The 15,126-nt window shown below is 44.8% G+C and overlaps 1 protein-coding gene across 2 annotated transcripts in view; it reads left to right on the top strand.

Moving 5' to 3' along the window:
* Positions 1 to 276: 276 nt before the first annotated feature.
* The window catches only part of FANCA (FA complementation group A), a 37,825-nt gene continuing 22,975 nt past the window's right edge, over positions 277 to 15,126 (top strand). The window contains exons 1-15 of one of the 2 annotated variants that reach the window (XM_063334868.1): positions 277 to 326; positions 907 to 1,016; positions 2,000 to 2,072; positions 2,518 to 2,660; positions 3,270 to 3,365; positions 5,587 to 5,660; positions 6,778 to 6,890; positions 7,627 to 7,709; positions 8,183 to 8,216; positions 10,613 to 10,679; positions 11,262 to 11,374; positions 12,323 to 12,399; positions 12,854 to 12,995; positions 13,560 to 13,693; positions 14,681 to 14,791. In XM_063334868.1, the coding sequence (XP_063190938.1) occupies positions 287 to 326; positions 907 to 1,016; positions 2,000 to 2,072; positions 2,518 to 2,660; positions 3,270 to 3,365; positions 5,587 to 5,660; positions 6,778 to 6,890; positions 7,627 to 7,709; positions 8,183 to 8,216; positions 10,613 to 10,679; positions 11,262 to 11,374; positions 12,323 to 12,399; positions 12,854 to 12,995; positions 13,560 to 13,693; positions 14,681 to 14,791 (1,410 nt within the window). In that variant the 5' untranslated portion in view covers positions 277 to 286. Of the gene's footprint in view, positions 327 to 906; positions 1,017 to 1,999; positions 2,073 to 2,517; positions 2,661 to 3,269; positions 3,366 to 5,586; positions 5,661 to 6,777; positions 6,891 to 7,626; positions 7,710 to 8,182; positions 8,217 to 8,310; positions 8,855 to 10,612; positions 10,680 to 11,261; positions 11,375 to 12,322; positions 12,400 to 12,853; positions 12,996 to 13,559; positions 13,694 to 14,680; positions 14,792 to 15,126 lie in introns of those variants that run through there. The other variant, XM_063334869.1, reaches the window with a different exon arrangement.

Raw genomic sequence — 15,126 nt, 5'->3', positions numbered from 1 at the left:
CCCCTCTTTCGCCCTACCCCAGCCCGTCCCTCGTGTCCCCCCACATCCCGCCCCACCGCCTGACACAAGGGCTGCACCCCCCCTCCCAGCCCCCGCCCCGATCGACACCAACCGCCCTCCCCAACATGGCAGCCCCCGCCTCCGCCACTACCAAGGTGGCGGAAGGGTGGGCGGGACCACGCCGCACTTCCAGCCAATGGGCGGAGGCGGGTTCCCCCGGCGGGCAGCCAGTGGCGGCGCGGGGCGGGCGGGTTTGTTTGGCGGGAAGCGGGCGGGGGTCGCCGCCATGGCGGGTCCGGGCGGGAGGACGTGGCGGGACCTGCTGGGTAGGTCCGGGCTGAGGCGGCGCCGGGGCTCTTCTGAGTGAGCTCTTGGCCTGGGCGCTTCCTGCAGGGACAGCGGAGGAGAAGGGAGGGGTGAATGTCCCCTCTCCGCCCCCATGCACCGCCCCCCCCCCCCCCCTCCACTCTATGGGGTGCTCTGGGCTCCTGCCAGCCCCTCGCCTCAGCCCCTCTGTCCCTGCTCCTCTCAGGGGCCCTCTCCCAAAGGCTGGTGGCCTTCTTGTGGCCCGGCCGCGGCTCCTGTCCCGGGGTGGGTGTGTCAGGGCAGACAGGGTTGCTTTGGGCTGAGGGCCTTCGGAGGCCGATGGCTGATAGTGCCTGGCAGGGCTTTGGCTTCACTGGGCTGCTTGTGCTGAAGGCTGTGGGGCTTCATCTGCAGAGCTGCCCATAGCAAACCGTACAGAAACATCCTGCGCTTCTCCTGCCACGCTGCTGGCTAACGAGGGTCTGACTGGGGACGCCTTTGCCCTGTCGGTGACGCGTGCTGTAGCAGCAGGGAGAGGGAGGTGTCCTTGGGGGGCTTTCGGAGCAAGCTCTGGTTATAAAAGAAATCCAAACTTCTCAGCAGGGAGAGCCAGGAAACGAAAAAGTGCCTTTGGGAGCGGAGCAGAGCTCCAGGAAGCGGCTCTGCGCCTTCTGGATCACCATCAGAACCTGAATGACCTCCTGCTGGAGGTAGGAGCGGGCGGTTCAGGGTGTAGTGGTCCGGCTGGTTATCATGGGAGATCCCAGCTGGAGGCTGGATCCAACAGGGCCCTTCCTGGGGCAGCTGTAGAATGAATGTCCCAGGAACGCAATTTTCACAATAAATTAAAAGAAAAAACAGCACTGTAGGAGTAAGCTGAAGTTGAGAGGCCTGTGTTGCAGAAATGAATTATTTTTTTCCCTTCATTCCTCTATGTTTTATTGTTACAGACTAAAGATGGTTAAGCAGGGGTTTGGATCTGGGACAAAAGCGAAAGGAAATCCAGCACCTTTTTCTTGGGGTCAGATCTGGCTTCTTGTTTATATAGGAAAAAAAAAATCAGGAGAGACTATTGGGTTTTCTCTGAATTACCAAGCATTTCTGTCTAATGTGACTGTCTTTATGAAAACCTGTGTCATTTACGTATATAGACACTTGAGCCATCATTCTGACCTGGTCACATTCTACCCCCTCGTGTACCGGGGAGAGCTTTTGATTTTGATATCTTGAATAGACAATTCAAATACTTCCCACAGTTCAGCTACAAAGATGTTTCTTTCTGTACAGAATATTTGTCTTCATAAAAATAAAAAAGGGAATTTAACCAGAGAAGGATCCAACATTTTGACATGTTTCATCAAATATTTATGTCAGTGTGGCTTCACAGAAGGACTTGAAAGACAGAAATTCTGTTCCTGGTGCTTCTGCTGATCTGTTGGGCGACTAGGGACAAGTAACTTTGACCTGTATCTTCTTTGCTCTGCATAAATTGAAGATAACTGTACTTAGGTCTTTTGTAAAGTGCCCTGAAATCTCTGGTTTGCCACAACCATGGAGGAGCTTGTTGTTAATTTCACTTCAGTTGCTCCAGCCCCCAAGAATGCTGGGGCTGCTCAGTATGCTCTGGAGGGAATAGGTTTGTAAACGTGTGTAATAGGTATCTTAGACTGTTACGTTTTTATTTGGCTTCCAGGTGGAAGACTCAGTCAAGCCAGGTGGACAGGATGGTGTAGAGCACCAGGAAGCATCGTCAGAATCATTTATAGGTGAGTGAAAGAGTATCTGTTGGAGACAGACGTGGGAAAGAACTTTTCATTATGTATTGAATTTCTGCCTGTTAAATGCAATCCCAGTTTTACTTTCTTTTCGTTGTTCTGGTCTCCCATTTGGCTACTCACTCCTTACTTGTCTGGTGATGACACCGCTGGCAAGGTGTAATCATTAAATATATGATTATTTGACAGTGTTACTGTGAGCCCCACAAGACTAAAATACAAAAATCTGCTTAGCAAGGATATTCCACCTCTGCCCATGGCTGTTCTGACCCTGTTTTATGTACAGTAAAGGAATGATATGTGGAAATAAAAATGATTTGTGACAAATGACACCTGTGCTGGAAGGAGTTTAACGCTTTGGACTTGTCTTCATAGCCACATTTTCAAACCTTTTTTTCTCCCATATTGACAACTTTCTGCTTTGGTTTTTCTTTAGTCTCTGTTCTGCAGGAGCAGGCCTCGAGATTGGGTGTACCTGCGGCAGTCTTGGCAGCCAAAAATGCTGTTACCAACATCGAGCGGATCTGCCAGGCTTCTGCAAGCCCCTCTCAAGTACCGCTGCTGAACGTGGACCAGAGAGTAAGGGAAAAGGTTTACATTTAGTTTATGAAGAAAACAGTAATGTTAGCTTTGACTTTAAATCCGGTTTACCTGTTCTGATAAAGTTGCCCAAACACATAGGACCTGAGTGGCCGATTATTCATTTATGTGTCCGATATGCTCACAGAAGTATGGTGTTCCTCTCCCATAGAGGAAAGTGGCTGTTTTTGACAGCTTGGAAATGAAGTTTTCAGCGTAACACAGGATCTGCTTAGACACACCTGTGTAATCACCTCTGGTGTACCTCAGCCTTCCCTGGCGCGGTTTGGTCTCTCTTATCTGCGGTTCCATCTTTATCAATTGTCTCAGTTCGCGGTGTAGCCAGGCCTGGTGATGGCCATCCATACAAAAGCTGTGCCGTGGCAGCTGGCTCAGGTCACCTCTTAAGAGCTGTCAGGTGTCACTGCTGTCAGCCTGGCTGCCTTTAGTTCAGCCTTGAGATTAAAGGTTTGGGCCTTTCCCATGAATTCCCTCCACCATTCAAGCCTTTAAAAAGCAGAAAACAGGGAAAAGCAACAAATTGTTTTTCTAACAATGTATTATTTAGAAAGGAAATTATTTCTGCTTCATTTTTTGGGGTGATTCCAGAAGAGGTTGTCTTGCTTGCTTCAAACGGTCAAGGATTTGCTGGCAAACAATGTGTTCTGTCGCTCACTCTTCTGTCAAGAAATGTGGAAAATGAAGGTAAGAACTCACGGAGAAATGTTGCCGTGTTACAGACCATTTAGACTTCATTTGTGGGATCTAGCAGTACGTTTTCAACCCTCCTCTCCAGTGAAGGCCGGGGATAACTGTTAAGTGGACCAGTGAAGTGCTGTGATTTACATCCAGTTCCCCTCGGTGGTTTTTTTGGTGACCTAGAGCCATCTTGCCACTGCTCATCGCTGCTCATGGTCAACTGCACTGGTGAACTCCTCCTGAGAATGACTGTGGTTTTTCTGACCTTTCAAAAGCATGAACTGAATTATAAATGGTGAGGTTTTTTGTTTATTTTAAGGCAAGTTCATGGGGAGATTCCTTGCCTCTGTAGCAGGATTTGGTTTTTTTGAAGAGGACTTAATAGAGGTTTGGAAGTAGGTGCATTATTAAAACTGTGTGGCTGTTTCTGATAAGAAACTGCCACAAAGGAGGGTTAACAGCATCTTGGTCATCAAGCGTTGGTTTTTGGGGAGCTGGGCAAGCAGCACTCTTGCCTCTCTGAAGGAGATGTCTAACGCTTTCCATTTGTACTAAGCATGGCTCGTTCTTACCAGGAGCCAGCTCGGAAGAGCATGGCAATACGGTGCCTGGAGTTACAGCACGGTAATGGGATTAAACTTACCTGAGGTGACACTGCAGTTAATAGAAGCTTTGGGGGTATCGTTTTCTTTCCTATTTAGCCTTACTGTTATTAATGAACTATGCCAATAACTCTCTCCATCAGTTGGCATGTAAATTTGCTGTCTGGGCTAAGCAATCCAGATCGATCCAGGCAGTGCTGAAGCTCCCAGCTGGCTGTGGGGTGGCACGGTCCCAGAAGTCCTTTATGTGCTTTGCCAGCAATATTCAGTGCGTCTTTGGCTTTCTGCTTCTCCGCTCTACTTATCTGGGAATGGTGATAAGCCTAAGTGAGTACACACAGAAAATGGCTTGAGAGAAATAGGATAGCAGATGAGAGGTTGCACTGCTTCACAAATGTGTTGTCTTGCTTCCATTTGGGTGGTTTGTTTTCTTAAGATAAGTGGTGCATTAAGGAGAGTTAAGGACTTTTTGTGAGCAGGACAGTTTTGGTGGCTCGCTGCTCTGGTGGGAAGGGAGGAAGAGGCAGATCTGCCAGGATAGAGAGGCATGCTCTAGTCTCAAATATCCGACCCTGGGCTGAAAATAGAATCCTGTGTGTTTTGTAGGCTGATTAAGATCTCCTTGTTCTCAGGTAGGCACAGATCAAGTGCTGCAGTGTAATGGAGATTGTTACAGTAAAGAATTAGGTTGTCGAAGACAAAGTATGTGGGCGAGTCTAGGGTCATGCTATCAGGCAGCTGCTGGTTGCCGCAGAAACCGTGTGGGGTTCTTCTCCCGAGTGGCTTGTGTGGCCAAGGCTCCCAACTACCTCCTCCTTCACAAGGTGTGAAGATTTTGTTTCTGTCTTGGAGCGTTTCCGCATGGAGAGTGGAATGAGCAGAAATCCCTGCTGCACGTTTTTCCCTGCCAGGTGCACCCTGGAGTCCCGTTTTGCTGGCACAGGGCTCTCTCCAGGACATGTTGTTCCAGGTGGGAGCTGGAAGGGGTGTTGCAGGGAGGCACGAAGGGTGGCAGTTTCATCTGCACAGAAGCAATGCCTGGTGCCAATTTTGCCGACAGTGAGCCTGGCGTTTAGGTTCAGGACTGCCCAAGCGGTGTTGGTTTTTCCTCTGCATCCATCGGCCTCTCTGCCCGTACAGTTGCAGTGTTTCTTTGTGTAGCTCCTGTTGGGAAATGGATTTGAGCATCAAACTTGTTTCACAGAGACCAATAAACAATTAGTAGGCTAATGAATAATTCTCTAATCTGTTTCTGGATCTGAATTAACATGACTTGAAACTTAGTGGTATCACCTGTTTCTGGGATATCCACTGCTCCTTTGAATATGCAGCATAAGCATTATTTCAGGGGGACAAAGATGGATATATGTATTCCTTGACCATGAAAATTTAAAATGATGACATATTTACAACCCTAAACCATTCAAAATTCGTAGGAAGGAAAAATCAAATATAATCTTTCCTCATCTGGTATTTCCTATGTTGTAATTTTTAAATTTTAATAAGTTCTGGATAGTTTGAAGAAACATAATTTAGTTTTATACTGTTATATATAGTTTACGTTAGCCATATGTTAATTTTAACAGCAAAATGGAGACTATGACCTAATTGTGCCATCTCGTTAGGACCCTCCAGTGCTGGAAGCTGTGTGGCACCTGCACAGAGGTGACATCATTGGACTGGGAGAGCTGCTGGAGAGGTGAGCAGAGGTTTATAGGTTTGCAGATGTATTTAATCTCTTAAAGCCTATTGAAATGTAATCGGGGATTAGTCATGAGTATTCTGGACTACAAATATAGTCAGATGCTGGCAAGTGATCAGATTAGCACGATTTAAGAAGTTACCCTGGGTTTTAGAGGTTACTCTGGGTTAATTAGCACAGCTTAAGGTGTGGTGGCTGGTTGTCTGATGGCTGCTGCATCAGTTGCAATATGAAGAGAGACGGTTGGGTGACAACCACCGCTGGGGACCATCCTGGGTGATGTTTTATCTCCTGCTTTGTTTCAGTGGCGCAGATGGCTGCGTGTGGGTGGTTACCGCACTGTGTGGGAACGGGCTGGGTAACCCAGCTCCTTCAGTTCATCTGTCTGTGCCTCCAGATCTGCTGGAGAAACTCTCATTTAGCCTGTAAAAATTAGTGCTCATCTTGACGACGAGTCTTGTTTTGCAAGAGCTGTGTGCTTCTGTCTTCACAAAACCTTACGTTTCAGTAAGGTTTGGCAGAATAATCTCCAGAGAATAGTTATTCTAAGAATTGATTTATTTATTTTTTTTTTCCCCCTGATACAGCACTGACAACTAAAACCAGTTATCCTTTGTGAGGCTCAGGTTGTTTTCTTATGGCGTTGAGGGAATATTACAGTGAACCTTTAGGCCTTAGACATTGGTTTACTTTTCTCCTAACAGGATAGGAAAAAAGCCTTCAGTACCCAATGTACTTCACATGTAAGGAAAGCAAAGGGATAGATCAAGAGCTTGCTTTTTTTTTTTTTTAGGCATTTCTATCCAAGTATCTTAAAAATTGGAATTCTAGCAGAACTTTTACAATGGAAGTACTTTAACGTCACAGATGAGGAAACAATTGAACACACACAATTTTCCATGTGTTTTTTCCTTTGGATGTGTTTGTTGTGGAAGCTTTTTGTAAAGCAAATAAAGCTCTTGCTGGTCCAAAATTAAAGAAATGAAATGCCACGTGTGGGGCAGAGCCCTGCACAGATGGCTCTTCCTTGAGCCCAAGCGGATGGCGGAGCAAAACCCCCGGGTACTACGAAAGTAGGAAGGATTGAATTGCATGTGCTTTTCTTTGTTCTCAGCAACCCGTCGGCCCCGGCGGTGGTGGAGTGGCTGTGCAGCAGTCTTTGTGGCCTCTGTCAGCAGGCGGAATCCTCCTCCGGGGATGTGGAGCTCGCTGGGTGCATTCTCTCAGGCAAGGAACGGGCACTGGTGGAGCGGTGCCCGGCTGCTGGTCCGCCCAGCCTGCAGCAAGGGCTCTGCAGCTCAAAAGTTTGGAGGTGTAAGAACTGAGGCCTCGCTTTGCATTTTCTTACTCGTTTCAGTGAGGGGAATATGTATTTTTATATTTGGCGAATTTAGCAATTTTTTCCCCTTAAAAGATAGTTGGTTTGGAATTTCTATATTCCTTTGAGTTATAGTATCACAAGAAAGTGTAATTGCGAGGTGTATGGGGCCGGGGATGATATATTGAGAGTGTGATACTCCTGCAAAGTGTCTGAGATATTTTGGACCACAACTATTTAACAGTTCCATCTTCCCCCCTGTCATTTTCTATTATTTATTTTGTGGTTTTGTTTAGAAAAAAAATCACTACGCAATTTGATTGAAGAGCTGTAATCAGACCTTTGGACCAGTGCAGTTGGTCAGGTAACAACCGTATGAGTTCTGCAGTGGTAACAGAGACCTGCAAATTCTTTAGTCTTTATAATTCTTTAAGTTTTTGTGCTTCTTGCCATCCTTTGTTCTGGGGTCTTTTGCCTGGGAGTAATTTTACTCCAAGAAAATAAATGATTCCTGCTGACTGCTGTGTAGTGAATGAGGCTTTTCAGACACTAGTCCTGCTGAGAGACTGAGATGGGGAGGAGAAAGAGCCAGTGACCTTTATTGAAAGGGGATGCTGAAACACTGATTTCCTTCTTGATTTGCAGACTTTGTGATTGTGTTTCTTCAGAATGGCTTTCAGCAAACTTCGGAGCTGGGAAGGAAGTTGGAATTCAAGAAGGTCCCCTATGTAAGGACAAAATGAACCTATTTACAAACGGCTGTTTAAAAAAGTAGTTCTATCATATACCTCTGTGCCTTGCTGAGTATAAAAAAATGTGAGCTTAGAGCAACAAAGAAACAGTGGTGATCCAGGTGGTGGAGCGGGTGAGGAGGAAATGCTGAAACCGGAACAAAGACACTTTTTTTTTTTTTTTTTTAAATAGAGAATTTCTCCAAGGTGAGGTGTCAAGGGCTTTTTAAGCTTCCTCGTTTTCACCTTGATTGCTCTTTTTTTTCCATTTGAATGTGAGGCATGGAATGCTGGTGAGCATGGGAAATGCTTGCCTTTCTGCCCATTGTATTTATTCTACCATAAAGCCTCAGATAAAAGTTAAGCTTTAAATTAAGAGGGACAAACCACTTTGAGTCAATTTACTTATTCTGCATATAACTGTAGCTCTTTTGAACTCTAAACGGTCTTAATTTGTCAATTTTGAACAGATCTGTCATGCAGTTTTACAAAGGATGTTGACATGTAAGTATTTTTGGGATTTGTAGCTTTGTGCAGTTACTGCTGTACATTCCTTGTTAAATCTCTAAGCAGAAAAAGCCTGGGATGCTTTTCCTCTGTTGTGCGTAATACTTATGTCACTGATTTTATGTGCCTCTTCTTTCCCCTTCTCTTGTAAAGTGAGTGTCTTCTAACACTGCAGATAATTTCTTACCTTTTGTGCTACTTTATTCTGATGCTCCCAGCTGCAACATCAGGTTGATATCTGAGCTGATTTTTAACAAGGTTGACTGGAAGCAATCCAGTCTCTTGTAGGTTAAGCTAGGACGTTTTTTCTGCTTAGTAAATTAAGCTTTGAATTTACAATGTTATGTGCAAGTAAGCCATTTTGCTGGTTCATGGTTTGGATTTGCAGACTAACGTTTTGTGAAACTTTTTTTTTTATGCCGAGCAAAGACATCTAATGTAGGTGTGTAGTCTTTAAACGGCCAGTCTTCAAGAATTGTCCCATGGACAATTCGCCTGTTTTGGCTTGGGCAGTCCTGACACTGCTGCTAGGAGCTCAAGCCTAGTACTGCCTGATCTGCATTGCAAATCCCCGCGCAGAAAGACTAAACACACAGGAGGGTTATATTTGTCTTATGGCACAGATGATCTTCACGGTAAGTTGGCTGTAGCCGCTGTACGGCAGAGGAAGCGTTCGCTTACACCTCCTCGCGTGCCCTGCACCAGCATATCGGTGTAATCTGACTGCGCCGCTGCTGTTACTTTCCTGTCTCCTTAGTGACAGCACTTTGCCACTTTTCTTGCTGGCATGTTTCAGCAACGTGCTCAGTGCTGCTGCAGAGGTTAGCGCTTTTCCTTTGCTGTAAGGCGACTGAAAATCAGGATACAACACCAGAGCTGCTCCCTCCCTTCTGCGTCTCTCCCGGTGGGCACTGCCAGCCTCATCCCTTACCCCGTGTCTCGCAGGGAGCCTTGTCTGTAGACAGATGCCTTACAGACCTTGCGGAGTGGTTCTAAAAAGGGAAAGCTGCAAGAGAAGAGCTTCATTATTTAATATGTATATTAAGTCCCATCTCAGGTGGCACTTTAACAGTGTCGGTACTTGAAAAATAACCCTTATAAACACAGGACTCGGGGGATTTTGGAGGAAGAGAAGCAGGCTGCTGGCAGTCGGGAGGGAGTCTGTGCTAACCTGCTCTTCATTCGACCTTCGGGTTTGTGCAGCCTGCGCTGCTGCAGATAGATTTGCAGTCTGTGTGTCTGAAAATGTATTGAATGTGTTTTATAGTGAGATATTTTTGTTAGTGTATACTTTTGGGTCACCTTTGAGGGGTTTCACTTAACTAATCCGCTGTTTTGAAGAACATTAGGATCCTTTACGTAAAATAATTCACAATTAATGAAGACCTTCACAGAAGGACAGGCTGAATAGCATGGGAGCATTGTGCTTCATAGTAATGATCTTGCTATATTGAACTCCTGTGCCTCAGGATAAGTAGAGTTTATCTCCTTTTCTCTGTTCTCCCCTACTTAACCTTAAAAGTATTCCTCAGCAGGGTAGAGAGTATTACATATTAACTGTGGACTGCTTTGTGAAAAGCATGTGAGGGACTAAGGGACGTCTGTTTTGCTGCCCCAGCTCAGTAAATTTACTTTTCAGGGTGCTACACGGAATGATCCTAATAAACAAAACAAATTATTTTAACTGTTAAAGGAGGCGGCTTTTAAAGGTAGGATGGGGCAAGAAACATAAAAACTGCTGCAGCAGCAGGCAGTAAAGCAAAGGGTTTCTCAGTACGTGGACTTCAAGTGGTGTCGGCTGATGGGCAAGGCAATGTGCTGTGCAAGCTGCCGGCCTGTTTGACCTCTGCCAGTCATTTTGGGGCAGATCTAGATTTTGAAGGAATTTCTGCTAAGCAAATGTAACATGAAGTCCCACTGCTGTTACAAATGTGCGGCACTCACGGCAGCGTGCGCTTTGTTTGGCGAGGGCGGTTAAGACCGTGGTTTCCAGGGGTTGTTAATTCAAAGCTCGCTTGTGCAAATCCCTGCCTCCAGACAGGCTTCTCTTGGGCAGCTTTGGCAATGTGCACACTCGCAGATGCACGGCACAGTTTGGATTGGGTTTGGAAATGGAATACTAATTTATGTGCATTTTTAGATGGGTTAATTATTAGCACATTCTTGGGAACACTTTTAAATTGGTTCAAGGTTAGTGTTAATAGTTTTTGAGTGTGTCGCTTCTGAAAAAAATTTTGTAGGAATTTTATCCTGCTGAATGGCTCCTGCATGTTTCCCTAATGGGTTCACCTCCTTAAAGGAGCACAAATTGCTTGTTCCAGTTAGTTTCTGTGTTGTTTAGTGTCCTTCCATTTCTCTCATTGTGTTTTTTGTGCATCTGCTTTGGGGTACAGGGGTGCTTGATGCTGTTGGTAAAGAGAAGCAGGAAGATGTTTCCACGTTGCAAGCTATGAGGTTCTGGTAAGAAAAGCTGTTCCCCTGAGTAATGTCAGGTGGAGTTTTTTATCCGCTATTACACCTGTTAGTGAAACAGGATGAACGTTCCCCACCCCATGCTACTTATGTTTGATATTCTTCTCGCTAATAAAATATGTGCAAGTGAAAATGCCTGTAAAAAAATAAGCATCAGGTAGGAAAGCATGTTCTGGCAGGCCTGGAACCAGTCTTGGAGCATCCTCTTGGCATGCGATGAGTTTTCCCCGTCAAGTTTTCTCACTCTGCGTCTGAGCAGAAACGCCTGGAAGGTGCCATCATCTTCTCTTCTAATTCCTGCTTCCAAACCCATTTTGTCTAACAACTTTGTACATATCGAGCCAGTCCTGTCCAGTGCAGGGGTGTACGTTTGACTCAAGTTTGTAAATCTGATAGCTACATAATATTGAGTAACCAACAGATTTTTAAAAATACATACAAAAAAAAGTATATATATTTGGCAATTTGATAAGAGAGATGCAGAAGAAAAACGAGTCATTCACCCTAATCAGTACCTGGTTGATCATACTTCCTGTGCGTTGTTTTTGAATATTTCCTTGTCATTCATAGGCTGAATGTGTTCAATGCGTCAGTTTATAAAAGCGCGGTTCATCCGGATTCCTTGCAGCAGTTTTTCAGACACACCCTGACCGAGGTTCTTACCTACAACCCATTGTTGAAAGGTAGGAGTGACTGTCCTCCAGGGCGTGTTGCTGTGGTGTGTCCGGAGCTCTGTCCTGCTCAGGCCTCACTGAATGGAGTCCACCTGGAGGACGCAGAGCCAGAGAAGCTGCCTGACTCCCCAGCTCTTTCCCAGGGGCTGTAAAAGCAGGGTGCCAGATCAGATGAAAAAAGGGCTTCATCTGGGCTTTAGAGGGCTGTAGTTCAGGAGAAAACATTAAGTGGAAAATCAGTGCCTTCAAACAGAGCTTCAGCCAATGTCTCGTGAACAGAAATTTGGAGTAACGTCTAATAGAAGCCTTTATGGAGCAGATGTGGGAGAGCTCTGGCCTCCGTGAGCAGCTCTGGCCAAAGGATAAGATGAGTGGGAGAGCTGGTACTGCAGACTGCTTGGGGCTAAAATAGTCTGGCCCCTGTGTGTTTGGGTTTAAGCACAAGACATGGCCTTTCTCTGCTGCCTGCGTGTTTCTTCTGGTACATCAGAGATAAAGGCAGGAAGGCTTCTAATCTGTGATTGGTGATTGTGAAGCTTGATGTTTTTAGGAAGAAACGCGTTTGGGCTACAAAATCTCTGGTAAAAATCACTGAGCTGTGATCTAGAGCTGCTTACCTGTTGTGTGGGAGAGCCGTGTCATTACTGGCTTCCAGTTGAGAGAGATGATTAAGGAAACAGATGATTCCATGCTGGTTCCCTGTGCAGGCGTTATGTTGGCCTATGAATGTGTGATCTCAAGAACAGCTTTGAGATGACAGTGCTGTAGTGAAACGGCACGGTCCTTGTTAACACAGTTCGTGTTCCAAAGGCGAATGAGAGAGAAGGGATTTCAGCAGAGTTTTTAATGTATCTGGCTGTCAAAGCCAAAGGGAAATCTTGTGTGGTTAAGTTATGCGTCTTGGGTGTATTTTAAAATCTATTGCTGAAGAGTAAACTTTTCTTTTTCTGCATACAGTGTCTGATGCCATCCATATGCAGAAGGAGTGGAGCTTTACAAGAACTTGTTCGCTGCTCACTACCTTGTATCGCAAAGTATGTCTGCCTGGTTTCACAAAGAGAACTTTACTATGTTGGGTTTATATTCATTGAAATATCTGAAATTAGGTTATTTAAAAACAGCGTGTTCCGGTTGCAGAGTCTGAACCAGCTGCTGGGAATTGTAGGCAGGATGCAGCATGAAGAAAAAGCACTACAGGGACTTTTGTGCAAAGCTCTTAATGAGAACAAATATAATAATTGAGGATGTGAGTTTTTACTCTTACAGAATATGACGTGACTTCTGAAAGAATTGGAATATTACCATTTATTTTAGCCAATGCTGGTTTCAAGCCAGCAGGATACCTGGCCCTGGAAAGCTGATGCAAAAGATGCATGCAGGATAGCTTTTTCAAAAGTCACGCAACAGACATGTTAATCCTGACAGTGTATTTCACTCTTCTGGGTGGCTGTATGTCATAGCTAAAATGAATTGCTGTCACTCTTCCAGCTGTTTGTGGCATTCAGTGCAAAGGAGTCGATCTGGCAGCTGCAGCAAGTCCTGGAGACTCACGAGGTGAACTGGCAGCACGTCCTGTCCTGTGTTTCCACGCTGGTAATCTGTCAGGCCGAGGCTGAGCAGCTCTTCAAAGGTAAGTAGGTATTGGCAAGCCTGCGGGCTCACGTGTGCTTGTTGCTTCTCAGGTACCGAAGAGGGAAACCATGCCGACTGGTGTAGCAGCACAGTCATTTGTAGTTGCTGTTTTGAGGTTCCTGCATGGAAAAGAACAGCAGAAAATCTGCTTTTCCATTCAGACATTCAGTGGTGACGTGTATGGCAGGCGTTGTGCCTGACGCTTCTCAAACTCAGTGTACAGTGAAGAGTTGTTATTTGATACTTTCATTATTAATTGGAGTAGTGATTACCGAAGGTTAGTTCTTCTGTCTCACCTTTGCTAGCAGACCTTGTTTGTTAGAGTTCCTTACTGATTATCTCATTGCTGGACTACCTGCAATTCTTACAAGTTGAAATCCTAGAGTATTTGACCATTGGAAGGGCATGAAAAAATGTGAGTCCTGAAGGTTCCCCAGGCTGCAATACATGTCCTTCTTTATGTGGCAGATGTTTTATCACAGATATTTGTTTTCATTTACTGTAGAAAATGACAGCACCGTTGTCAGGAGCAAAGTTTGAGATTATTGCTTTATGTTTCTAGATCTACTGAGCCATCTCCTCATAAAGGCTTTTGAGAATTATGATATGGAAAATATGATCACTGCATTCCTGATAGCTCGTCAGGCTGCTCTAGAGGGCCCTGCTGTGTTCATGCCTTACTCTGAATGGTTTAAGGTAAGACTAAATGAGGCCTGACTGGTACTCTTTGTTTTAAGTATGTGAGAAACCTGCGCATGTGGAGTGTTCTGCTGCACAGCAGGATAGCCAGGAATTGGGGGGGGGTGGTGGTGAGAAAGAGTAAGAAGTGATTGTGTTGGTATTAGGAATGATTTAATATTTATTACTGCCTTTATGTCTGCAAAGAATATATTTATTTGGCTTTCTCTGGTCTTCCCTCCTTTCATCTTCTAAGTCCATCTTGCCTCCTCTAGTTATTTGTCAGGAATGCAGACGTGTAATTCCTGTTATAATCAGAATCTTGGATGTATTTCAGTATCTTGATAACCAGCACTGTTGTTATTGCATAAGTTGTGGGTTATTGCAGATGAAGCATTCCTGTTTCCTGGATGTTTGCATGCAGTTGTAATTGCTGTGTTTGACCTTATAGATAATTGGTCGTTAGCTTTTAGTTGTAAACATGTAGGTATTTTAGGTATGCAAATCTCCACATAATTTAAACCTTTAATTCCTTTGTATGAGTTGGCAAATCTAAATTCAGCCTTTGCTGATAGTGTTCAGGTTGTATCAGAAGGTAAACTAATCACGTTCTGTATAGTCCTCAGCCTGGCTTCTTTTCCTTATAATGCCCAGATAAAACTGCGTAGAAACTGTCAGATTTGTGGTTCCCTCATGAATCTCAATCCTTTGGTGCATTTTGGTGTTGCCATCTTTAACTCCTTCAAGCGTTCTCATGGTAGCAGACCAGAACAAACTTTGAGCAGCCACGGCAGGCTTTCTGGAAACTGGACAAAGAAACTCAAAAAAAACTTCCGTAGAGACGTCTAAAAATTTTCTCTGGAGACCTTTCCCGATAACCATTCCCTTGACAGGAAGCAGATATCTGTAATGGATGTCTGGGATTTGTGTGCCGAGTTTAGCACGGTGCCGAGATGGGGATTTTCTCCACGCTGAAAAGCTGCGTTGTTGTTTTCCCCATTTCAGGCTTCCTTTGGGAACGCTGGTGGTCACCACGGGAGCAGTAAGAAAGCTCTGGTCTTCCTCTTTGAGTTCTTGTCAGAGCTAGTGCCCTTTGAAGCAGCGCCGTACTTGAAGGTGAGAAGATGCTAATATTGATGGTTTTCTAAAGACTGATACCGAACTGCTCCAAAGAGAACGTACTTGTGCCTTTGACTAGGTTCAGATGATTGTTGTTATTATTCTCGTGATTGCATTATGTTTCTTTGACTAGGTTCAGCTTATTGTTAATGTTGTTATAATAATTGCATTCCTTCTGATACCTTATTTCAGGGAGAAAAGGTTTTTGAATAAGGAGGTACAAGATTTTTTGATTTACTTTACAAGAAGAATTCCTTTCATAGGGTTAAATTTAAGCACTCCAGTGATTTTGTTTGGTGTTTGTTGTCGGGAAAAATTGCATGTTGGTGCCC

This window comes from Chroicocephalus ridibundus, chromosome 4 (assembly GCF_963924245.1).
Source record: "Chroicocephalus ridibundus chromosome 4, bChrRid1.1, whole genome shotgun sequence".
Classification (NCBI taxonomy): domain Eukaryota; kingdom Metazoa; phylum Chordata; class Aves; order Charadriiformes; family Laridae; genus Chroicocephalus; species Chroicocephalus ridibundus.
Note: the sequence above shows the minus strand (reverse complement) of the source record. Positions and strands in the feature narration are given on the sequence as shown.